Below are 25601 nucleotides of genomic sequence, written 5' to 3'. Positions count from 1 at the left end.
CATACATTTCCATGCTACTTCAATTAAGAATAAGTACACAGAGTAAAAAATACTCAACTTGTGCTATTAAAAAAAAGAAAAAAAATACAAAGCAGCTTAAAGGGTCCCAGAATATGATACCCAAGTATATAAAGCTACTGAAAAGCATGTTTACTAAAATGCTAACAGTGGTACCTATGTCAGGGCTCAGCATACTGTGGCCCATGACCCACCATGGGTTTTAAATAAAGTTTTATTGGCACATAGTCCTGCCTATCCATTTACAAAGTGTCCATAAGCTGCTTTCCCGGGGCCAAATGCTTGTAACAGACATCACATGACCAGCAAAGCAGAGCATTCTTACCACCTGGTCCTTTACAGAAGAAACTTGCTGACCCCTGGTCCGTATGATGGGACTTGGGGTAACTTTTTAAACTTTAATATTTAATATGTTTATACTTCTGTCCATGGAAACAACCCCTGTTTCAATTTTTGTTCTGTTTTGTTGGCTTTCCCTAGATGAAAATGAACTGGCAGTTTTGACTGAAGGGAATAATTTATATTATGGCAGCCTGGGAATCCAGTCAAGTTCTCTGATCAAAGTGGGTAAAATCCCGATGTTACTCAGTTGTTAAGGACTAACAGTCTTGTTCTCAAACATCTGATCCTTTTTATAAAGAAATTGCTCTAGTTATTAAAATAGCAGTTAGTCATTTAATAGCAATAATGATAATATAACATGAATTTTAATTAATTTGACACCTGAAAAGTAGGTGTCTCAACAAAGGGTATCTAAGACTTAGCTTGGCCTTTTTGGTTCTTGTTCAGTCGCTCAGTCGTGTCTGACTCTTTGTGACCCCATGGACTGTGGCAGAGACCGTGGGGTTTCTTAGAGTTTTGTTTTTGGCCTACCTTCTGTAAATATGAATCATAAGGAAAGTTAAATCCTCAAAAAAATATGAGAATGAGCTGATCTCATAAGTCACTCTTCTCTTAGTTTGCAGACCAAAACATCTGGTCCCAAGAGGCAGTCCTGATGTTCACTGACGTGGGGATGCTGGAAATACTGACCCCGCTTCGTGACGTGCTCTTTCCAGCTTTCGATTTCCAGAAGTGCCGCCTGAATATCCAAGCCCTTCTCATGGATCCCCAACTCCAAGCTGGCGTCTGCAAAGTATGTGGTCGTGACTTGGGGTAGGGAGAAGGTCAGTTTCCAGAAAGATATTAGACCGTCCATTTCCAAAGGGCCTTTGGACCACAGCAATCAGTGGAATGAGAAAAAAGAAGTGCCATTTAAAAAAATTTATTTGTTTTTGGCTGTGCTGGGTCTTCCTAACTGCTCGGGCTTTTCTCTAGTTACGGCGAGCGAGGATGTCACTCCAGTTGCAGTGCTCAGGCTTACTGTTACAGAGCACAGGCTCTAGAGTACTCGGGCTTCAGTGGCTGTAGCACGTGGGCTCAGCAGTTGCCGCTTCTGGGCTTTAGAGCACAGGCTCAATAATTGTGGTACACGGGCTTAGTTGCTCAGCGGCAGGTGGGATCTTCCTGGATCAGGGATCACACCCATGTTTCCTGCATTGGCAGGTAGATTCTTTACCACTGCAGCCACCAGGGAAGCCCAGTCAAGCACATTTTGTCCAAAATATCCTTTTATGATGGTGCTACTGGGGCTACTCTCCAGTTGCTCTCTTCTCACTGCAGTTGCCTGTCTTGCTGAGCACGGGCTGTGCAGCATGGGCTTCGGTAACTGTGCCGCACAGTCTTAGTTGCTCCGTCAGCAGCTGGGATCTTCCTGAACCAGGGATAGAACACATGTTCCCTGCAGTTGGCAGGTGGATTCTTTACCACTGGACCACCAGGGAAGTCGGTGACTCACTTTTAAAGAACAGGGTCTGGATGGTGAGACAGCCACTCAGCGTTGGAGGAACCTCCACCTTCACACCACCACCCTCACCAGGAGACCAGGATGCACATGGGCAGCGATGAGCCCTGTTGCCAGGAAAGAACACTTCAGTTAACTGTGTCGTGCCTTATCAACCCCAGGTCTGGAACCAGAAGCAACTTGTTGGTTCTCTTCCTAGGACACCAGGCAGCCTACACACGATCTCAAAAACCACGTTAAAAAAAGACAAGATACAATTTCTCCACTTCTCCTCCACACCTTCTCCTGAGTCAGCAAATAGCACAGGGAAAGGGTCTCCTCATAAAATTATTCTGGTGAATATATGAAAACAAAATGATAGAATATTGCCCTGCGCTGATGCTCAGTGTTGGAAAAGAGAGATAGTCGGCCATTAGGTGCCACCTACAGAAGATGGATCACCCACTGGCTCTCCCATCTCAATTCTGCCCTAATCTGATGGATCCAGCTGCCAATCTGCCAGAAAAGGCAGAGCATGGAGGAACGGGTGTTGAACCTCACCAGGGAAAATCCAGACGATGGGAAATCTACAGGTTCAATGGCATAGAGGGACTTTCATGGTGGTCCTGTGGCTAAGACCCCACCCTCCCAATGCAGGGGCTCTGGGTTCAATCCCTGGTCAGGGAACTAGATCCCACATGCTACAACTGAAGATCCCCTGTGCAGCAAGTTAGATCGAAGATCACATGTGCCACAACTAAGACCCGGCGCTGCTAGATACATTTTTCTTTTTTTAAAGATGCCTAGGAAAGAAACGAAAAAGAAAGGAAGGGAGGGAAAACCGTAGGTTGAAGAGACTGAAAAAGACAGTGTTTACAAACAGAAAAACTAAGTTACGTCATCTGGGAATGCATTGTGCTATGCTGTGGTGTCCGACTCTTTGTGACCGCCTAAACTGTAGCCCACCAGGCTCTTCTGGCCATGGGATTCTCCAGGCAAGAACACTGGAGCTGGTTGCCATTCCCTACTTACTCCATGGGATCTTCCCAACCTGGGATCGAACCCGAGTCTCATGTCTCCTGCATTAGCAGGTGGCTTCTTTACCACTGAGCACCTAGGGAAGCCCTAGGGATGTGCACTCGGCAATCATTCTAGGAAATGGGGAGGGAGGTGGGAAGGAGGTTCAGGATGGAGGGGACACATGTATACCTCTGTATACACATGTATACCTATCGGCATCAGTATGCCAATACATACTGATGTATGGCAAAAACCATCACAATATTGTAAAGTAATTAACCTCCAGTTAAAATAAATAAAGACATAAAAATCATTCTAGGAAGAAACGCAAGTAAGTGATTACTGCAGAAGTCAGGCGGGAAGCAGGGCAGGCTACTTCTGGAGAAAAAGGGCTGTGACTAGGGAGACCTCCAGGGTCTTCCAGGGGTGCAGGGTCCAGTGGGGAGTGGCTTGAGTGCCAGCCCAGGCTGCCGCACCTCCCAGACTGAAAGGGTCCATCCCTAGGGACCCCCCACCTGCCACTGGTCACTTGCTCTGTATTTTGGGGAACAGAGGCTTGATTTAATTGATCCAAAGATTGATGGATTATTTTTTTTTTCTTTTTAAACATAATTTATTTCTAACTAGGTGGAGCTTCTACAAGGGGAATTTGAAAACAAAATGTACACCATTGACATGAACAGCCAGTTGGAGTTGACGGCCCTAATGATACCCCGGCCAGGCACGTTACCTGTCCCACTAGTAAGGACACTTTATCTGTTTGACAAGTGTCTCAACATCTGCCATCCTTGGCCTCATGTCTCGTGCCCACAGTTCCCAGGCTCTGGAAATTCCCTAGCATCCTCCCAGAGGGACACTGGCTCACGAAGCCCCCAGAGACTTCTCCTCTTCCTCCAGACACCAGCATCCAGGTGTCTGGCCGTGGCTGTCCCTCTGCCCACCCTGCCTCCTTTCTCTGTACCTCTATGCTGGTCCTCCAACCCCCTTCGGAGCTGCCCCGGACCCTTTCCAAAAACGCCTTTTCTTCCCAGCTCAGCCAGCGTTGGCTTTCCCGCTTGCAGGGCATGCCTGAGAAAAAGTGGGCATCCCTGGACCTGAAACCCAGGTGTCCAAACCTGGACCCTTGGGTGGAAGCAATCAAGCTGAAAACAGGGGAGTGGTCCAATGTAAGATTCCAGGGGATGTCCAGTCAGCTGGGACCAGGGCCCGAGAGAGGAGCCGGCCTGGCCGCCGGATCTTGCCCTGCGCTCTCACCCGTACCCCTCAAGCCCCCTCCCTGCACAGGACGAGCCTCTCCGCACACGAGGGACCAGTCTGGGTCTTGCGGCACTTCAGCCTCAGGCTGTCCTCTCAGAGGGCCTCAGAGCCACAGTTAGGGGGTATGTATAACAAGGAGAGCATATTTGGGGATGGAACCTGCAGTAGTATTTGCGGAGCAAGCTGGGTCTTCTGTCCGAAGGGGCACTGGGATCACTGGTTGTTGCGCCCCCAAGCTGTGCCCTTCCGCTCCTGCCAGCGCCTGTACAGCGCATGCGCCTCCCTTCCCGTTTCCGCATCCCCCAGGTATCGGTGAGCAACCCCCACTCCCTGGGGCTGCAAGCGGTCATCTGTGAGGACGGCTACACCTACGATGGCAACACCAAGCACAGACTGGTGAGCTCGTTGTCCCGCACCCACCCCGCGTACCCCTCCCCCCACTCCCACCAAACCCTCAGGCTGAGGGGCTCGGCTTTGACCTGCAGATGTCAAGGGTCACCTGATGATGTCCCTCAAGGTCTGACCTCCATCCGTCATCCCTCCCTTACAAACACTCAGATAAGGTGCTGCAGGGTATGAAGAAGCCCTTGCCTCTTCCCCACCTAGGCAGGTGACAGTCCCCCAGAAGAGGGATGGGAGGAGGCATCAGGAGGCAAAATGGGCCGCAGGGAGGGGCTTGACTTAAATATGGGTCTGGGTGATCTTCAGGCCACAGCCAGGGTCACACCAGGAAGTCTGGACTTGACCCCAGACCACAACAAACTCTTTGCACCAGACCTTGTCACATCATAGTTAAACAGGAGGGGAAACTGATTCATACGCCACGGTGGGTCCCAGGACAGAGGCAGTGAGGGAATGAAGGAGCTTGGGAAGAGGGTCCATTTCCATGAGCTTCTAGAAGGAAATGAGAACCAGAGATGGGCTGGGTGGCTCCCAGGCTCCTCCTCCCAACTCCCCTACACCCCTCCATCCCCACCACCCACCCACACCTGGTCCTGCCCTCCTCCTGAACCCCATTCCAGGACTACCCTGGGGCTGTCCCACAGTGGTAGCTGCATTTTGCATTTTCTCTCTTGGTTCCACAGAACATTTCCCTGAAGCAACAGCACCACTGGGGCAGGGCTGACCCCAACTTCACCTCCAGGTATGTCACCACCTGGATGGCAGTGGCAGGTGGCCCCAGGGTCTCTGAAGGGTTCCCTTAGCAGGAGCTGGGGAAAACAGAACCAAGATCCAGGCTCCCCTAATCCAAGGGCAGTAAAGCAAGAATGACTGAAAACTCTTTAGAGAAAGACAAATAGCATATGATGTGACTGACTCGTGGAGTCTGAAATATGACGCAGATGAACCTATCTAAAAAACAGGAACAGACTCACAGACACGGAGGACAGACTTGCTGCTGAGTGGGGGAGGGTGGTCGGGAAGGAGGGATGGATCAGGAGTTTGGGGTTTAAAAAAAAGTTTGGATTCAGCTGTTAAAAGAATGATGTTAAAACATTATATGCAGCAAGGTGATAATACAGTTGGGGCTCAGGTGTTCTTTTCAATAAGCTATTGTATATCAATTAAAAAAACTGACTCAAGAAGAGGTAGAAACTAGAGGGAGGGTGGTGCCACCATGTCTGAACCCATGGTTCTTGGTCAATATTCTGGACTGAATGGAGAAAAGATGAGTGAATGAATGGAGCAATGAATGAATGGATGGATGGGGGGGGGGGTGGATGGATAGACAAATGGGTGGACAGATGGATAGATGGATGAATAGAAAAATGAATGGATGGATCAGTGATGCTTTTTACAGTTACACACACTCCCATTGCCTTGTAGCATAAAGAGACCCACAATATCTACCATCACTCTGGACATCGCCAACAAAGAAATTTCATGTGTGGACCTTAAGCCACTGGTATGACCCAAACTTCTGCCATCTCATATTCTTTGTCTTTCATGTTCAGACTAACGGCAGCAGGCCTTCACTAGCTTTCCCCAAGGGGCTGGCTGAGCTCACACTCAGGATCTGGAAATGGATGCTGTCCTGTCCCGGATGCCAAGGTGGCTGCCCCTCCCCTTCATCTTACCCAGGGCTGTGCCTTAGGACTCACCATCCTCAGAGCAGGTGTACCAGCTGGGAGTTATCAAATGGGGGATCTTCATGGCACCCCATACCTGGTGCAGGTTTTTAGGGAATGACTCCATGAGTCCCAGGCACCTGGTCACCGCATCTCCATCCAGGCTCAGGGTCTCCAGTCCCTGTTGGGTTGAGTGTGACCCCTCGTGGGCTTTCACCGGGGCCAGGCGATGGGCGTCCTCACTGACTTGGGTCAGCATCCCCATTTACCCCCTTCCTCTCCCCTGCCCCGTGTCTCCCCACCTGCAGACAGCGCTCATCTCAGTGGGGTGCGACCTGGAGAAGAAGATCGTCATTCAGAAGTGAGTGTGTCAGGAGGGTGGAAGTGAGGGGTGGGGAGAGGAAAGTGGGGCTTGGGGACGGTATGAGACAGTCACCATTGCTTCACAGTTGCTAAAGGTGGGTGACACTGCTGTCTACTTTTGTATATGTTTAACATTTCCACGAGGAACAGCTCAATAAGGAATCATAATAGATTAACTTTGAGTTTCCTGCAGGTGGCTGCCCCTCCCCGCCATGGACTTGGGTGATATTCAGCTGTTCTTTCTGTTCCTTCAGCCTCTGCTCATTCTCTTTCTCCCTTTTAATCCCTGAGTTCTTCATTTTGATTACAATTGCTGAGTTTTTGTGTTTAATAACCTGCTGAACATTTGGGGGAACTTTGCCTCCAGTTACCGCAGGGAATGCAGCCAAGGAAAGTATTAATGCTTGTATGTATTTCAGAAAGTTCACATGTGAAATGAAATTGTTTTAACTGTAAATATTTGAGTTTATGTAAGGATGTGCACACTGTGCTAAAAGGCAATATGTCTCAGTTTGTGTGTAATATTAACATGCAACTTTGGGGTTAAAGTTTTTTCTTAAAAAATTAGTGGTTTACATTTAAAAAAAAAAAAGAACAATCACCAGCATGAAATTGCCACAAAAAAAAGAAGAAAAGGGAGCTTCTGTGGTGGCTAAGTGGTAAAGAACCCTCCTGCCAGTGCAGGAAACACAGGTTCGATCCCTGATCCAGGAACATCCCACATGCCAAGGAGCAATAACCCCGTGCACCTCAGCTACTGAGCCTGTGATCTAGAGCCCGGGAGCCACAGCTACTGAAGCCTGCAAGTTCTAGAAGCCCCACTCCACAACGAGAGAGGCCACTGTGATGACAAGCCCATGCACTGTAACTAGAGGGTAGTCCCTGCTCACCACAACTAGAGAAAGTCCACTTGCAGCTAGGAACAGGAAAATCCAGTGCAGCCACAAATAAATAATTAATTAAAATCAGTGGCTTACATTTTAAAAAAGAAAAATCACCAGCATGAAATTTTAAAAAGAAAGAAAGAACCCTGAAGATTGGTCAGATCACCATAGTTTTCCCTTCAGGCGGTGGTGTGCTGGTCAATGGGCAACAGCGAGTTCTGGGTAGGTGGGAAGCCTGCTTTGGTAGCTTTTGCCATTCTTACAGTATAAATGCTCCCACTGAGCCCATTGATGGCTACCGACATGTCTCTACTGCCCCACAAAATTCCTGAGGATTTTATGGCTAGCAAGAGCCAGCCTCAGCACTTCACCGAAGAAGGGCACTAATAAACTCAAGGGATGATTTTACCACATTTTTCCCCCAAAATGGAAACACTTTATTGAATCAGTCAATGATGTATTTAGAATATATTGCAGGAAAGCATTTTAAAACAATCTTTTCAAAGCTTCTGCCCTAAAGAGGGTCAGAACATAATTTGCCACATGTGTAATGAACAAAAGACTTGTATCCAGGATTTATAAAGAATTTCTATGAATCAAAAAAAGAAATGACAAACGAAGAGAAAAATATGGGCAAAAGGCTTGAGCAGGCACTCCCAAATAGAGGGTGGGGGGAAAGGCTGATCAATACATAAAAAGTGCAAGAAAGGTTGTCCACCTCAGTAAGAAAATGAAAACAAAAATGATACACATTATAGAGGGTTATTCACCAGCATAGCGACAAAGCCTGGATGGTAGCAGTAGAACTTGAGGGTGGGAACCCCCTGGCAGCTTCGGGAACTTCCAGACATAGCTGGTGGTGTTTTTTCAGCTGCTTTAGAATGTATATCTTTCCACCAGCAATTCCACTCATGCACATTTGCACTGACCCAGGTTCCAGAATGTTCTCAGCAGCATTATTCTTAATAGCTCCAAGCTGGAAGCAAGCCAACTCAAATGGCCATTAACAGGAGGATGGATAAATCAAGTGCAAAAGTTTTGATCCAACAGAATGTCACAGCAGTGAAAAGGCATGAGACAGGGTTACCTGTATGGATCATACAAACACAGGCACGGAATCAGAAGGCAATGGCACCCCACTCCAGTACTCTCACCCGGAAAATCCCACGGATGGAGGAACCTGGTGGGCTGCAGCCCATGGCGTCGCGAAGAGTCGGACACGACTGAGTGACTTCCCTTTCACTTTTCACTTTCATGCATTGAAGAAGGAAATGGCAACCCACTCCAGCATTCTTGCCTGGAGAATCCCAGGGACGGGGGAGCCTGGTGGGCTGCCGTCTATGGGGTCACACAGAGTCGGACACGACTGAAGAGACTTAGCAAAAGACAGAAAAGAACACATAGCATGATTCTATTCTTTAAAAAAGCAAAATCCAGAATCAGGGGAATTCCCTGGTGGTCCTGTGGTTAGGACTCTGCACCACTGTGGAGAACAAGGCTTCGATCCCTGGTTGGGGAACTAAGATCCCACAAGGCGCGCAACATGGAAAAAAGAAAAAAAAAAATCTGGCAAAAATAAACTACAGTCGACCCCTGTATCTGTGGGTCCCTCATCCGCAGATTTAACCAACCGTGGATGGATTGTGTTTACCTTCTAGGTTAACTGAATCTTCGGCTGTGGAACTGGCAGATGTAAAACTCTCACATACAGAGGCCCCCACTATGGGACTTGAGCACCCTGGGATTTTGTTATTTGTGGCAGATCCTAGAACCAATCCCCCTGCTGATACCATATTGCTTAAGGATATATGCACAGATGGTAATGGTACAAAGATAAAAAGGGAAAGCATCATCTCAAAAGTCAGGAAACCCAGCTCCCAGATTTCCAAGTATAACATCGTTCTCCAACCCAAGGAATTAGGGCTCCTTGGCGAAATGGCTGAGCCTAGGCCAGGCAGGGAAGATGCTAGATGAGCCTGGAGCATCTTAGAGAGCCCCATCCAACCAATGGGGGCGATCAAAGGGAACGATTTATTGGTCTTGCACGGGGTCAGGCGGCATCTCACCATCTTCTGTTGCCCACAGTGAACTTTCAGCATGTTACCACGGAGTCCTCGACCCTGTGGCCCTTCAGGACAACTACAGCTACATCATTGAGAGGTGAGCCCCGCCCCCCAACACACAGTCACACGCGTGCGCTCACACCCATGACCATTTGGTGTGCATGTGCCAAAGGCCAATTAATTTTTTTTAATTAATTAAATTTTTGGCCATTTGGAGCAGCATGCAGGATCTTAGTTCCCCGATCAAGGATCAAATCCGTGCCCCTGCAGTGGAAGCTCAGAGTCTTTATCTCTGGACCACCAGGGAAGTCCTAAAAATCATTCTTAAATCATAATGGAAAAGAAAAAAAAAATTTAAAGAAAAGAGAAAAAGAATGATTTAAAATTGATACCATGCCAATTGTTATCTGGCCAGCAAGGAATCCGAGGGGGTGAGGAGACAGGCAGGGGATGGGGCCAGGCCTGCGGGAGAACCAGTGTGATGTGTCAGAGTCCCTGGCCCAGGTCTGCCCAGGCTCTGCTGCCTGCTGAGCCAGCCTCAGACCCCTCCCCAGCCTGCCACCAGCTCGTGGAGCCCAGCCACTTGCTTGCCCCAACTAGTGGAGTTGATCAGACAGTTAGCCAAGGCGGGGAATGGGGGTGGCTGGCCATGGTGAACCCTCTATGCAGGGTGACACAGAGAGCCGATTCCACACTGGTGCACACTGCCCATCCCCCTGGCATAGGAGGATACTGGTGTGTCTTATATGACCTGGCTCTCCCCACTGCAATACAAGCCAAGAGTCCATCCCCCATCCAAAGTCTCAAAGCTGAAGTCAAAACTGGTGCTGCCAGGGCTTCCCTTGTTGCTCAGTGTTAAAGAAACTGCTTGCTAACGTAGGAGACACAGATTCGATCCCTGATCCCGCAAGATCCCACATGCCTCGGAGCAACTAAGCCCATGCACCACAGCTGCTGAGCCTGTGCTCTGGAGTCCAGGAACCACAACTACTGAGCCCACGTGCCATAAGTCCTGAAGCCCGTGTGCTAGAGCCTGTGCTTCACAATAAGAGAATTCTCACCACAGTGAGAAGCCCGTGCACCGCAACTAGAGAGTAGCCCCCGCTCGCTGCATCTAGAGGAGCCCAAGCAGCAACAAAGACCCAGCACAGTCAATAATAATAATAATCAAACCTCCCCCTCCCCACACACAAAAAAGCTATTAACAAACTGATGTTCCTGGGCTTACTGACCAATGAGGCTGCAGCCAGACCTCCTGGGTGCACGAGAGTGTATGAATCAAGGTCTCCAGAGAGAGAGAAGCCACAGGATGTGTGTGTGAGATAGACACACAGAGCAAGATAGAGACACACACAGAGTGACTGCCAGAGATTCACTTTAAGGACTTGGTTCCCTGACTGTGGAGGTTCGGGGGAGGCTGAGGGGCTGGCAGCTCTGGCACAAGTTGCTGTTCTAGTTCAAGGCCATCCACAGGCAGACTTCCTCCTCACTGGGGGAGGCCCTTCTTTGTTCCACTCAGGCCCTCCGGCTGTACCCACATTAGGGCAAGCACTGCTTTCTCAGCCCCAGAGAACAAGCTCACAGAAACATCCCGAAATGCATCTGCCCACAATCAAGTGCCACAGCAAAGCTCAGAGGACCTAGAAGGTCAACCACCACCCATGGGGGCATCCCAGGGGTCATGTTGACAATGGCTGTGAGTCCCCTGCTCAGACACCCCTCCACGGCCGTGGCCCACCCCATCTGCAGAGAGGAAGCAGGGCGGTGGGTGGCTGGACATCTGGGCGCCTGGGGGAGCTCACCCATGTCTCTGTCCTGTTTCCCACAGGGAAGCCTATGACCCCAACTTCCAGGGGCAGCAGGCCAAGAAAGACCTGGAGGTGCATTACCCCTATGAGAAGCTGGGCTGCCCCCTCCTCGCCTACTATGACATCCCGTGGAAGCCAGTGGTGGAGCTGTGAGACCCCCCCCCAGACCCCTCCAATCCCCCACCATCCTCCCCACCCCTCTGCCCAGGCTGCATCCTCACCCTTTTTACCTCCGCAGCTCCCCGCTTGGATACCTTTCCCCTTCCCTGTCTTAACTCGGTGGCTTTAACAAAACACACCAGGGACTGGACTGGCTTGTGGGCGTGGTAGTGGGGGCACACACGGGCACTGACTTTCTCACAGTCCTAGAGGCTGGAAGTCCAAGATCAAGGTGTCTTGCGGTGTCTCAACCTCTTCCCATGGCACCAGGGCCTACCCTTAGGACTTTGCTCCATCTCGATCACCTCATTAAAGCTTCCAATTCCAAATATAGTCACATTTTGGGGGGTTAGGACTTCACATAGGAATTTGGGGGGGCACCTTTTAGGTGCACTCACTCTGGCCCCTTCCATGGATTCTGTCTTCTTTGATCTGATCCTACCCCCAACCTGCCCCCACTGAGGATCATTGAACTAAATTGTTGACAACTGAATGATGGAAGTTGGTGATGGACAGGGAGGCCTGGCGTGCTGCGGTTCATGGGGTCTCAGAGTCAGACACGACTGAGCGACTGAACTGAACTGAATGATGGTGGGACCCTCAAACACGTGGAAACATTTAGGTTCATTAGAGCATCTCCGGAGGGACTTCTTTGGTGGTCCAGGGGTTAAGACTCCATACTTCCAGCACTTCCACTGCACAGGCTTGGGTTTGATCCCTGGGTCCGGAAGATCTCCTGGAGGAGGGCATGGCAACCCACTCCAGGATTCTTGCCTGGAGAATTCCATGGATAGAGGAGCCTGGCGGGCTACAGTACATAGGTTCGAAAAAAGTTGGACATGATTGAGGCGATTAACACTCAACTTTCCCATCAGAGGAGGGTGTAAGCCCCAGCCTGGCAGGAGACAAATGTGCATTCAAAAATAAGAATTGGGGGCGGGGGGGGGCATGGGGCTTGGCTGCACAGCTTGCAGGATCTTAGTTCCCCAACCAGGACTCAAACCTGGGTCCCCAGCAGTAGAAGCTCAGAGCCCTGACCACTGGACCATCAGGGAATTCTCTCAAAATTAAGGATTTAGAACAACTCTAATTCATCACCCTAGAATATCTGCAGGTGCCAGAATTAAATCGACACCCGCTCTCCCACCTTACCCTCACCCGGTCAGTGCCCGCTGTCCCTACCTGCCACTGGGAATCAGGGTTGAATGTCCCAGAGGCGTCAGCTTTGGGGTGGTGGTGGGAGAAGGCGTCCGCCCCCAGACGAGATGGTTTCACCAGCCCAGCATAGCTGGGCCCCCTGGCCTCCCACAGCCTCGCCTGTACGTGCCTTGTCCCAGGTGGCGCGAAGGCAAGTTTCAGGAGGTGGTGGAGGCCGAGTATGTCCTGCTGGAGATGAACGGGCTGTTCACCTACACGTACTCCCTGACGGCCAGCACGGCAGGCTGCAGTGCCCAGCCACAGAACTGGACCACCATCACCAAGATGGCTGGCGACACAGCGCCCTTCTCCTGGGACCGTGAGGTAAGGCCTGCGCTCTTGAATAGTCCCAGGGCACGCCTGGGAAGGCGACTTCCGGTCCTGCGCAGTGTGTGCTGGGAGCCGGCTCGACCTGTTCAGGCTGCTGCTAACCGAACACCAGAGACCCCAGGGGCTTTTAAGAGCAGCATGGGTTTCTCACGGATCTTGGAGGTTGAAGTTCAATATCAAGGCGCCAGCAGATTTGGGGTCTGGTTCATGGGTGACGCCTCCTGTGTCCTCATAGAGCAGAAGGGGTGGGGAAGCTCTTCCAGATGCGTTTGCGCCCAGGTACGTGTTCAGTCCTGTCCAACTCTGCAACCACGTGGACTGTGGCCACGCTGCCGCCCGCCTCCCGCCCCGCCCCACCCCCACCCCCCACCCCCAGGGCTCCTATGGGCCTGGGATTCTCCGGGAAAGAATACTGGAGTGGGTTGCCATTTCCTGCTCCAGGCCCAGGTCCCTTTATAAGGACACAGAACAACTGACTGGTTCAAAATTGGGAAAGGAGTACGACAAGGCTGTATATTGTCACCCCACCTATTTAACTTAAATGCAGAGTACATCATATGAAATGTCAGGCTGGATGAATCACAAACTGGAACCAAAATTGCTGGGAAAAATATCAACAACGTCAGATAGGCAGATGATACCACTCTGATGGCAGAAAGTGAAGAGAAACTAAAGAGCCTCTTGATGAGGGTGAAAGAGGAGAGTGAAAAAGCTGGCTTGAAACTCAGCATTCAAAACACTAAGATCATGGCATCCGGTCCCATCACTTCATGGCAAATAGAAGGGGAAGAAGTGAAAGCAGTGACAGATCTTATTTTCTTGGGCTCCAAAATCACTAAGACAGTGATTACAGTGGTGAAATTAAAAAGACACTTGCTCACTGGAAGTAAAGCTGTGACAAACTTAGTGTATTAAAAAGCAGAGACATAACTTTGCCGACAAAGGTCAGTATAGTCAAAGCTATGGTCTTTCCAGTAGTCATGTACAAATGTGACATTTGGACCATATGGAAGGCTGAGGGCCAAAGAATTAGTGCTTTCGAACTGTGGTGTTGAAGAAGACTTTTGAGAGTCCCTTGGACAGCAAGGAGATCAAACCAGTCAATCCCAAAGGAAATGAACCCTGAATATTCATTGGAAGGACTGTTGCTGAAGCTCCAATCCTTTGGCCACCTGATGCGAAGAGCCAACTCATTGGAAAAGACCCTGATGCTGGGAAAGATTGAAGGCAAAAGGAGAAGGAGGTGACAGAGGCTGAGATGGTTAGACAGCATCACCACTCAATGGACATGCATTTGAGCAAAGTCCGGAAGATAATGAAGGACAGAGGAACCTGGCTTGCTGCAGTCCATGGGGTTCCAAAGAATGGGACACGACTTAGTGACTGAACGACAAAATCTCCTTCAGGAGTACTCCACCACTATGACCTGCTGCCTCCCAAAGGCCCCGCCTCCTAATTCATCACCTTTGGGAGTACAGTTCAGCAGATGACCTCTAGTTGGTTGACACAACATTTAGTCCCTGAATAGCTGGGGTGTTGGATGCTGGTAATGTAAGATGCACAAACCCTTTGGGAACCTCTACCAAGGGAATGACCAGACGATCAGAGATGTCAGGACCAAGGCGTTCATGGAGCACACTGCTGATGACGTACAAAACTCTGAAACCATCCAAATGCCCATTATGTAAGGGGCTGATTATATTTACGGTTCTGCTCAGCGATTGTTTCTATTACGCGCGTTGGTACACGACTGACAAAGAGGGCTCTGGTGATAATGAAAGGAACACGTCGATTTGGTCCTGGTGCGGAAGGGGAGCTTGTGCGCAGTAGTTTCCAGCGCCATCCGCCTCTCAACACCAAGGGCGCGAACACAGTGCAATGCTGCCACGTCACCAGCAGGGCGCGCGCGCTACCCGCATCCGAAGCCGGTTCCCGCACCGACCCCGGGCTCCTTAAATTTTTATTTGTTTTCAGAGCCAGCAGCCTCACCCTTCCTCACTCCCCATTCCGTCCAGTGAGTTTGAGAATTTATTTGGTTGGTGACATTGGGTGTTTTTTTTTTAATCTTTCGCATAACCTATAATGAATTTTTTTTTTAATGTAAAAAGTACAACTCACAACTTGGGCGTTTTGTGCCTTCCAGATGTTACCCAAGCACCACCTCTCTGACCATTTCTTTAAAAAGTACAAGCCACACACATGTAACTTTATTGTTTTCTGACTGTGCTGGTGTTTACATTTTTTATTAGCCGTCTCATTCAAAGTGGCACACATTCCTTTAAGAGACTGTCCAGTTGCTTTTTTCCCATCAGCCCTGGTGGGCGATTTTGTAGAACCCCGAGGGTTTTTCTATCAAGATACAGCGGCAATGCCTGCATTTCCAGCATGATCATTAGATGGGCAGTTATGTAGCTACTTAGCCAAACCATGGGGTGCAGCTAGCTATAAAAAATAATAATAATAATGAGTCTTTAGGCTAAGCAGCTGTCCTCCTTATTAAATTTCACATAGGTTTTATGTGATCCAGCTTTTTTTTTTCCCTTTTACTCTCAAAAGATTTTTTAAATTTTTTCTTAATTGTTAGGCACTTCCCTGGTGGTCCAGTGGTTAAGATTACAAGCTCCCAATGCAGGGGGCTGGGGTTCAATCCCTGGTCATGTCACCAGATCCTTCGTACCTTAGTGGAGTGGGTTGCCATGCCATCCTGCAGGGAATCTTCCCCACCCAGGGATCAACCCGTGTTTCTAGGGTCTCCTGCATTGGCAGCTGGGTTCTTTACCACTAGCGCCACCTGGGAAGCCCCAACTAACAGCTGCTGCTGCTAAGTCGCTTCAGTCGTGTCCGACTCTGTGCAACCCCACAGACGGCAGCCCGCCAGGCTCCCCATCCCTGGGATTCTCCAGGCAGGAACACCAGAGTGGGTTGCCATTTCCTTCTCCAATGCATGAAAGTGAAAAGTGAAAGTGAAGTCACTCAGTCGTGTCCAACTCTTAGCGACCCCATGGACTGCAGCCCACCAGGCTCCTCCATCCATGGGATTTTCCAGGCAAGAGTACTGGAGTGGGGTGCCATCGCCTTCTCTGCCAACTAACAGCAGGCACAGCCAAATAAATTTTTAAAATAATTTAAAAATTTTGTTTTAACTGTGGTCAAACATACATGGACAGAGGAGCCAGGTGGGCTGCAGTCCATGGGGTTGCAAAGAGTCGGATACGACTGAGTGACTAACACTTACTTATACATAACATAAAATTGACCATTTTAAATATTTTTAAGTGCACAGCTCAGTGGCATTAAGCACATTCACATTGTCCTGCAACCATCCCCACCATCATCTCCAGAACTTTCTCTTCTTCCCAAACTGAAACTCTGTCCCTATGAAACACTGACTCCTGTCCCCTCCCCCTGGCACCTGACCCTCACTATCTACCTCCTGTCTCTAAGGATCTGACTCCTCTAGGGGGTCTCACATGGGTGGGATCAGATGGTATTTGACCTTGTGTGTCTGGCTTATTTCACTGAGCATCACGTCCTCACAGTTCATCCATGTTGTAGAGGGTGTCAGAAACTCCTACAATACTCTATTAGTGTGTATGAGCCGCACTTTGTTTATCCATCATCTGTCCATGGACATTTGGTTTGCTTCCACCTTTTGGCTATTGTGAATGGTGCTGCTGTGAACTCAGGAGTGCAAGTATCTCTTTGAGACCTTGCTTTAGTTCTCTGGTGTCAATTCTTACAAAAGAAACAATCCCTTTATAGGGGCCTTACCCTCAGGACCTCATCAAATCTCTTTCCAATGCCCCACCTCCAAATACTATCCCACTAGGGGATGGTGCATCAACATGAATAGGGTTGGGGATTCACACATTCAGTGCATGGGCTTCTCATCACAGTGGCGTCTTTTGTTACAGAACATGGGTTCTAAGGCACATGGACTTCAGTGGTTGCCACGTGCGGGTTTAGTTGCTCTGCCCGTGCGTCCCACGGCTACTAAACCTGTGCTCTAAAGCCCAGGAGCTGCAACTACTGAGCCCACGAGCTAGACCTACTGAAGCCTGTGTGCTCTAGAGCCCAAGTTTCACAACAAGAGAGGCCACTACAATGAGAAGCCCTTGTACCGCAATTAAAGAGTAGCCCCTGCTCTCCTAAACTAGAGAAAAGCCCAAGGGGCAATGAAGACCCAGCATAGCCAAAAATTAATAGATAAATTAATTTTTTAAAAGACCTCATCTCCAAATAAGGACACTGCCCAAGGCCCTGAGGGTTAGAACTTCCCCATATGATTTGGGGAGGAATTCAACCCAGCTCATAACAAACACCAAGAGCACATGTATCAGACTCACCCCCAGACTCAGAGCTGCAGGGGACCCTGGGGAGAGGAGTTACTATGCCTGCAGCCCACCTCAAGCTTGGGCAGACCAGGAAGGAGGAGGGCTGGAAGACGGATCCACACTCACAAATTGGCTGGCCTGCCCAGCGGGCACCTGGCCCTAGATTCACAGCCACAGATGCTGGCAGATGGCAGTGTGCCATGGGGTGTGTCGGAGGGCTTCCACAGTCCTCCCCAACCCCCAGGGCCAGCGAGCACACCTTTGTCCTCCTCCCCAGAATTACATAAGCTGCCATGACCCCAACTACCATGAACCCTTGAGATGGCCTGACGTCCCATATCAGATCTTGGGAGGCCAAACAGAGAACAAGGTTGTTTTCGACCAAAGAAATGGCATCTACATCTTCTTCATTTCTATCGTGGATCCATCCTACAGGTGAGTGGATGAGGGGAGTCGCTGTGCACCGGGGGCCTCTGGGGAGACAGCTGGCGCTTCCAGGGCAGGTCCCACACGTGTGTGGGGCCCACTTTCTGCCACCCTTAGGCAGGTCCTGGATAAACCTGAATCCCCCAACAGCTCAGACCATCCCCGGGAAGAGTGATACTTTAAGTCGTGGATGGCATTTGTTCACTGGCTAAGTAAATCTTTATTCAGAGACCACGGCAGGCCCTAAGGGGAATAACAATGCCCAGCAGCACCCCTATCCCTACCCTGTGGAATCAGAGTCACCCCCATGGCTATGTCTCACTGGTGGGCACAGACAGGCTCCCAAGCACTAACCCTCAGATATTCAGGGAGTCTGCAAGCCGGCGGACTTCCCACTGGTAACTTGAAATCAGCACTGGCCAGAGTATTAATGCCATGGAAACTGACCCAGGTTATGGGCCTGGCCTCCCAGGCACCCCACCTCTACCCTAAGAGCTGAGTAGTAGTAATATTCACCACTGTGCTGGATCAAATCGTGAGCATCTCCCACTGGGAGGGGGAACGTGGGCGGCATTCTTTCCCCCATCACATTTCCCCTCCAGATGGACACAAAAGCCACCCTCAAAAGCTTGGGGGGACCCTGCCTTCCCTAGGGGCCCCAGACCAGACCACCTCTGGGACGTCAGGGGTGGAAGGCTGGGGAAACCCTGGGGGCACCCAGTGGGGGGAAGGGGCCTGCCTGGGAGCCTCAGCCCCTCCCCTCCCCCCACCTGCCTCCTGCAGTTTCCCTGGCTACTCGCCCCCTGGGTCCCCTTTCCTGGGTGCCCTTCCCTCCATCCTGCTACCCCCACTTCAGGGATGCTGTGGCCCCCGTCACACCCCCTCTGTGTGATGAACAGTTTCTTGGCCTCTTCTGCCCCACCCCCAAGATAGCCTGGGCATGGAGGGGAGACCCCTTGTCCCAAGAGCAGGGGACCACAGGGGCCCTGGGGAAAAATGTGACCTCTGCAAAATACAAAGAGGATGACAGATCAGAGGAGAGAGAAGTGGGTATGAATGGAACTCAGTGTCCCGAGTAACCATTCCAGGCCCAGCTGTCATTCCTGTGGGGTTTAAAATCTTTGCTGGGGAATTCCCTGGCAGTCCAGTGGTTAGGGTTCCTTGCTTTCACGGCGGAGGGCCCGGGTTCAATCCCTGGTTGGAGAATTAAGATCCCACGAGCTGAGCAGAGCTGCCAAAACAAAAAAGCTTGCTGGGGTGAAGGGCGGGGCCCCTGAAGGCGGTGCCCCACAGACTCCACCCACCCACCCCTCGCAGCTACTGTCGCCTGGAGACCACCTTCAGCGTCTACGTCTACGGGGCCTTCCCACTGTCCATCTTCCCGCCGGAGATCACCATTGTCCTGCTCACGGCGGCCACCTTGCTGTCCGTTTGGCTGGCTTACATGATCCCCCAGCTGCTGCACACCGAGCAGGGCCTCGAGGGGAACGGCTTCTGGGTCAGACTGTACCAAAGATGCAGGAAGTCTTGTGCATGTCTCTGGGGCAGGTGCTGAGCACCTGTGGAGGGTGGGAATGCCAGGGAGAGGGCAGAGTTGTTGTAAAGGGTTTATGAAAATAGCTAGTGGCAGCATGTATCACTCGCGTTTTGTGGTTTTTCTACACCCATCAGCCTCCCTGGACATCCTGGCATCAGAGTCCCTCTTAACTATAGCACCTACATGTGTAAGGATATAAGGATAAGGGGGACAGCCCAAGTCCTAGTGAACAGGAGCTTGGTGGGGACTTCCTGCTGGTCCAGTGGTTGGGACTTCACGCTGCAGGGGTTTGATCCCTGGTTTGGGAACTAAGATCCCACAAGCCATTCAGCATGGCCAAAAAAAAAAAAAAAACTAGTGAACAGGAGCTTGGAGAAATGAGCTCACCCAGGCATGTGGTGCGCTCATCTGCCAGCCCCTGAGATATATCAGACACATGATAAGTTCTGTTAGAGAAGGATGAGACCCGAGAGTCCATCTCTGTTGATAAACCCTGACGTATATACAAATGAACACACGTAGACTTGTGGGATGTCCATGAGTAAGATTTGGAAGCATAGTACATACTTTATATGTACATGGGTTAGGCATACATATAGGTACAGATGGTGTGCATATATATATATGCAGAGAGATGTACACACATGTACATAGCATGGGTAAGGCATACACATCGGAGAAGGCAGTGGCACCCACTCCAGTGCTCTTGCCTGGAAAATCCCATGGATGGAGGAGCCTGGTGGGCTGCAGTCCATGGGGTCGCAAAGAGTCAGACACGACTGAGCGACTTCACTTTCAGTTTTCACTTCTATGCATTGGAGAAGGAAATGGCAACCCACTCCAGTGTTTTTGCCTGGAGAATCCCAGGGATGGGGAGCCTGGTTGGCTGCCGTCTATGGGGTTGCACAGAGTTGGACACAACTGAACGACTTAGCAGTAGCAGCAGCAGCAAGGCATTCACATACATGTGTGTAGATAATGTGCATGTGTGTGCATGCATATTGTGTATGTGTGGATATTGTGTGGATAGTGCACACGTGTGTGATGTATATCTGCAATATACATACATGTGTGTACATGTATGATACACATTCATGTAAACACATGCATATATATGTGGGTGATGTGTCACACAAGTGTGTGTATAATACAATTACACATGTGTACATGTATGGATAAATACATGTGAACACAGATGTAAATAACACACCTATCTACAAGTACACACATACAAGCATATAAATGTGCACACGTGGATACATATATGGGCATGTATACATGTACATATGCACTGTACACATAGGTGTATATGTATGTTGGATCAGTCTGTCCCTCCGTTCAGCGGGCTTCCCTCTCCCACACATCCTTCAAATTCCAGATGGTGCAGGACACCGTCTCATTCTACTGAAAATTTTCTCTGTAACTTTTTTGATCACTCTTAGGTTAAAAGAACACATCCCATGGTCATTTACTTGCTTTCTGTTTGTTTTGGGCCATGGCTGGAGGCCTGTGGGATCTTATTAACAGTTCCCTGTGGTGTGTGCTGTGCTTAGTTGATCAGTCATGTGTGACTCTCTGCCACCTCATAGACTATAGCCCGCCAGGCTCCTCTGTCCTGGATTCTCTAGGCAAGAATACTGGAGTGGGTTGCCATGCCCTCCTCCAGGGGATCTTCTCAACCCAGGGGTCGACCCCAGGTCTCCCACATTGCAGGCAGATTCTTTACTGTCTGAACCACCAGGGAAGCCCATGAATACTGGAGTGGGTAGCCTATTCTTTCTCCAGGTCATTTTCCTGACCCAGGAATCGAACCAGGATCTCCTGCATTGCAGGTGGATTCTTTACCAGCTGCCCTACCAGGGAAGCCCTAATAGTCACCTGACCAGGGATCAAACCCATGCCCCCTGCAGTGGAAGCTTGAAGTCTTTTTTTTTTTTTTTCTGAGCTCAGATCAAGTGTAGAAACCTTCATAGTTATATAAAGTTCTGCAGTAAAATCTTCATCATTGGTCAGAACTGATCAGCCTTTCATACAAGCACACCCACAACCAACTCTCACTTACCCACCAATAAGCCCCTTAATTATCCAGTCACCTACACACACACACACACACACACACACACACACACACACACACACACCCCTTCATACCCCTTATTTTAAATTATTCTTTTGCTTCTCAGAACTACAGAGATCATGCATCAGATACACTGGGTGGTCTTCTGATGCTCAGATTTGGCTACTTTCATCACTGATCCACTTCAGTAAGAGCAGATCTCAGAGAAGAAGCTTGGAGTCTTAACCACTCCCAGGGAAGCACCCCCTCCATGCCATGGTCATTTAAATTGCCTAATACGGGGACTTCCCTTGCAGTCCAGTGGTTAGGACTCGGTATTTTCACTGACATGGGCCCAGGTTCAAGCTAGTCATTTTGTCCCACCATCAGGGGCTGAGTTGCTCTGTCCCATCCACCCTCCAGGCCTGATGGAGGGGGTCATGAGATGGGATGCCATGCTTCACGATCCTCAGTCCACATTAATCTTACAGAAAACCAAGCTCCTCCCCTCGCATCCACCTTGTTTGCCAGGGGCTCCCCGTCACTGGGGGCACTTCATGTGCATCTCAAAAACACCCGTTAACATGGCTGCAGGGAGGAGGGCTCCAAGGGAGGTGAGGGAAGTGAGCTCCTGGCTTCTCTCGGCCCATGTCCCATTCAGAGGAGAGTCAGTAAGTGCAGGTGCAGACTTAGGGCTGCCCCCGCCTCCCTGAGCCTTGAAACAGGCTTCAGGGAGACGAGCCCTGTAGGCTTGAGATGTGGTGCCAGCACATGGCATCCCCCACCCCGACATCTCCTGGATCCCAGTCAAGCCCCCCAGCTTCCCAGCAGAGTCCAAGAGTGAAAGCCCCTGAGACGCAGCCCTGAACCTGGACCCTTACTCCTGCAGGGGAGGGAAGCAGGCAGGGCTGGCCCACTCCAGAGGTGTGCTCCATCTCTCCTTGTTTGTTTTCTTGCTAAGTCGTGTCTGACTCTTTTGGAACCCCGTGGACTGTAGCCCGCCACCCTCCTCTGTCCATGGGATTCTCCAGACAAGAACACAGGAGTGGGTTGCCATTTCCGTCTCTAGGGGATCTTGCCGACCCAGGGTCAAATACTTGTTTTCTGCATTGACAGGTAGATTCTTTACCACTGAGCCACTAGGGAAGCCCCCAACTCTCCTTACCGCCTTGCACGTCACCCCCTTCAGGGTCACCTTGAGTATTTCAGGGGAGGGTATGGACAGCAGCTGCTCCAGACTCTCCAGTGGGAAGGGCTGAAGAGAGCCTGGCCTGGGACCCACAGGGGTGGGAGCCATGTAGATGCAGCGGGAGGAGCCCAGGCAGGAGGGAACAGGTGTGAGAACTGAAATCCCAGGCTCCCCGTGCCTACCACGCGCAGCTGGGTCCAATGAGGGGACGCAGCCCCCTGCCCATCTTGGAACAGGCACGCCCACCCAGGCCTCGGGCCTCACCTGGGCTGCAGGTGCACTCTGCACGCCCCATCACATGCGGGCCTGTTCTCAGCCACCCGTGTACCAGGCGGGCACCATCTCCTGCATCCCTGCCCAGCCCCCACCCTCAGGCCTCAGGTGCCGCTCCTCCAACCAGCACCTACCTCCACACCCCAGCTGTCTGCATGAACATGGGTGGGGGCCTGCCCCTTCACCATTGGCGACACCTGCCCTGCCAGGTAGGTAGAGGCTGAGCCCAGCCCGCAGGCCTCTCTAAGGCCTTCCCCCCTCCTACCCATAGTGTGCTTCAGAGGGATGGTCCGGGATATGCAGGCCACTCCCTAACTCCCGCATTTGCTGTGTCTCCAGGCCAGTCCCTGCTCATCTCTGGGCAGCCCTGACTTTCCCAAACACAGAAGTGAAATTCTTGCAGTTCCCACCTCTCCAAAGTGCCGGCTGACGTGGATTCTCTATGGCTAGATTTAGAATCCCAAATCTGAATCTAGGGCTCCCCCACTCTGCTCTGTAAGTCCAGCACCCTCGGGGTTCTGCAGGGCCTCACCCCGTGGCCTGGGGCCCACTGTACAACAGGGAGGATGTGGGGATGGCCCTGATGCCACTGGGCGGACACAGCACTGAGAGGTCAAATCCGCTTTAATGGGGGGTGGCTCCCAGGTCCTGCCGGGGCCCTGAGGAGGCAGCAGTCGTGGGACCCGTGGCCTGCTTGCCCTTGCTGCCCTGCCGCCCCTTCTTGGTGGTGGAACTGCCCGCCTTCCTCTTGCCAGGGGGCTCGGCCCTGGGGGCAGAGGCTGTGGTGTTGGCGGCAGGGGGCCCCGGACGGGGCAGCGGCTCCTCGTCCAGTGCCTTAAAGTTGAAGAAGTAGTCCACGTTGGAGACAGTGTCCAGGATCTCGGGCACACTATAGTCGAAGGACAGCAGCTCGTCTGGCAGGTGCAGCGAGCGGATGTCACCAGAGGAGTCGTCACCGCCGCCCCCGCTGTCGGGCAGGGCTGGCCCAGGCCCCAGGGGCTTGCGTGGGGCCCCTTCGGGCTCGGCACTGCCCGGCAGGCAGTCGAAGAGCTTCATTGCATCCTCCAGCAGCACCTTCTCGGGCAGCGCGAAGGCCCGGGCCACCTCCGGGGTCCTGGCCTCGCCCGCCCCCAGTGGGGCCACCTCGGCATCGGCTGCCTTGGGTTCAGTGGAGACCGGTGGGTACAGCGGGCTGGGGGGCGGCTCCTTGACTGGGAAGGTCAAGGGCTCCCCGGGCCCATGCAGTTGGCTCAGGCGGCCCTTGAGGTGGCTATAGGTGCCTGGGGGCAGTGCGGTCTCGGCGGGCAGCGTGATGAGCAGCGGGGGCAGCTTGCTCTCCTTGGGGGGTGGTGGTGGTGCCAGGCCCTCCTTGATCAAGGGCCGGGGCAGCTCCACGAAGGCGGGTGGCCCCCCGTCCCCCATGAAGCCCACGGTCTCGGGCCCCGGCCCCTCAGGCGGGAAGTACGGCAGGAGGTACTGGGGGCCCCCAGGGGGCGGTGGCTGGTAGTGGGGGTATGGTGGGGGCGGTGGGGGTGGCACCGGGGCCTTGAGGTAGTGCTGGGGCTCCAGGAGGTAAGTGCCTGGCGAGGTGGGGGCCCCAGCTGGCCCCCCATCGCCCACGGCCACCAGCTTGTACAGGGATGACTGGCCGAAGTCGGTGGCAGCCCACTCGATTCGGTAGATGCGGGGGTCAAAGAAGCACCCGCAGGGCGCCATCTGGAAACCTGTGGCCAGGAGGGTGGCCCTCAGAGGGATGGTCCTGGGACCTGCCTGGGGGGCACATCAGGGGGACACAGGACACGGACCAACCCTGGGGTCCATTTGGGGGATGAGGACATAGGCTTTGCCTCTGGGGGTTTATCTACCAGTCTGGGGACCCAGGATGTGCTTTGGGGGCTCATCAGGGGGGATGGGGGACTGGAGACACAGACCTGGCTTTGGGGACTGACTGAGGGACAGGAGTCATAGGCCTGCCTTACTGTCAAGGCCCCCTCGAGGGGATGAGGGACACTGGCCTTGCTTTGGAGTGGGAAGCCATCTAGGGTTAGGGGTGGGGACGGGATGGCCCCGCCCACTCCCCAGTCCTCAAGGGTTGGCGGGAGGCCAGTACCTGCTGGAGGGGTTGGGAACACCTCCTTCTCCGGGGTTGGGGGGTGGTACAGGTTGGAGGAACCTGTGGACAAAAGCAGGCAGGCAGGTGGGGTCCTGAGGTTGGCGGACAGAGCCCCAGTCCCTGCCCCCATGGCCACGCCCTCCGCCACCGACTCATACCCACAGCGGACAGAGGCTCTGTGCAGGTGGGAGTGGGCTGGCTGTCCAGCCCATCAGTGGCATCCAGGCCCTGGGGACTGAAGCCTTCTTGGGGAGCTGTGGGTGCGTAGAAGGGTTTGGGGTGCTGCATAGGGAGGCGGGGGCCTGACCCAGGTGGGCCAGGAGGGCAGCAGGTGGGGAGCACAGGTGGCCCACCCAGAGAACAGGCTCAGAGTCCTGTGGAGTTCTGTTTGTCCGGTTACTCCGGGCAGCGGGTTCCAGGCTGTGGCCCGCCCACCAGTCGAGGTTCCGGGTAATGGCGGAGTGGGGAGTGGGCAGGGGTGGACCAGGAAACCAAGGGAGCCAGAGACGGGCATCACAGAGGGTATGGTGGACCTTGGGTGAGGTCTGCTGCCTTCCACCTCTGCCAGCATGGCTTGCCCGTCAGCTCTGAGGCCCCTTCCTCCAGGCAGCCCACCCTGATCCACACTCAGGTAGGATGAGGCCCCATCTCATGGGCTCTGATGCCTTCTTTGTTGTCAAGGC

The 25601-nt window shown here is 52.0% G+C and overlaps 2 protein-coding genes and 2 non-coding genes across 19 annotated transcripts in view; 1 reads left to right on the top strand and 3 right to left on the bottom strand.

Moving 5' to 3' along the window:
* CATSPERD (cation channel sperm associated auxiliary subunit delta) overlaps nt 1-19386 on the top strand; it is a 37144-nt gene extending 17758 nt beyond the window's left edge. For 13 of the 15 annotated variants that reach the window (XM_070793025.1, XM_019964373.2, XM_019964377.2 and 10 more), the window contains 10 exons: nt 499-581; nt 977-1153; nt 3488-3601; nt 4424-4513; nt 5203-5261; nt 5945-6023; nt 6495-6547; nt 9519-9593; nt 11325-11453; nt 12801-15195. In XM_070793025.1, the coding sequence (XP_070649126.1) occupies nt 499-581; nt 977-1153; nt 3488-3601; nt 4424-4513; nt 5203-5261; nt 5945-6023; nt 6495-6547; nt 9519-9593; nt 11325-11453; nt 12801-13449 (1508 nt within the window). In that variant the 3' untranslated portion in view covers nt 13450-15195. Of the gene's footprint in view, nt 1-498; nt 582-976; nt 1154-3487; nt 3602-4423; nt 4514-5202; nt 5262-5944; nt 6024-6494; nt 6548-9518; nt 9594-11324; nt 11454-12800; nt 15196-17601; nt 17760-19067 lie in introns of those variants that run through there. The other 2 variants (XM_070793021.1, XM_070793032.1) reach the window with 2 other exon arrangements.
* A 1842-nt stretch (nt 19387-21228) lies between these two features.
* Nucleotides 21229-21298, bottom strand: LOC139184291 (small nucleolar RNA U2-30). The gene has a single exon (XR_011567880.1). It is a non-coding gene; the product is annotated as a small nucleolar RNA U2-30 (small nucleolar RNA).
* Nucleotides 21299-21464: 166 nt separating this feature from the next.
* Nucleotides 21465-21544, bottom strand: LOC139184292 (small nucleolar RNA U2-19). Its single transcript, XR_011567881.1, has one exon. It is a non-coding gene; the product is annotated as a small nucleolar RNA U2-19 (small nucleolar RNA).
* A 1867-nt stretch (nt 21545-23411) lies between these two features.
* Nucleotides 23412-25579, bottom strand: PRR22 (proline rich 22). 2 transcript variants are annotated; one of them, XM_019964372.2, is made up of 3 exons: nt 25077-25579; nt 24916-24978; nt 23412-24529 (listed from the first exon to the last, which is right to left on the bottom strand). In XM_019964372.2, the coding sequence occupies exons 1-3, from the start codon at nt 25204-25206 to the stop codon at nt 23430-23432; spliced, it is 1293 nt and encodes a 430-aa protein (XP_019819931.2). In that variant the 5' UTR covers nt 25207-25579; the 3' UTR covers nt 23412-23429. The 2 variants fall into 2 exon arrangements, with proteins under 2 accessions (XP_019819931.2, XP_070649136.1); XM_070793035.1 differs by having other exon boundaries at nt 25081-25207.
* Between the last annotated feature and the right edge of the window lie 22 nt (nt 25580-25601).

The sequence above is a fragment of the Bos indicus genome, chromosome 7, assembly GCF_029378745.1.
Source record: "Bos indicus isolate NIAB-ARS_2022 breed Sahiwal x Tharparkar chromosome 7, NIAB-ARS_B.indTharparkar_mat_pri_1.0, whole genome shotgun sequence".
In the NCBI taxonomy this organism is placed as follows: domain Eukaryota; kingdom Metazoa; phylum Chordata; class Mammalia; order Artiodactyla; family Bovidae; genus Bos; species Bos indicus.
Note: the sequence above shows the minus strand (reverse complement) of the source record. Positions and strands in the feature narration are given on the sequence as shown.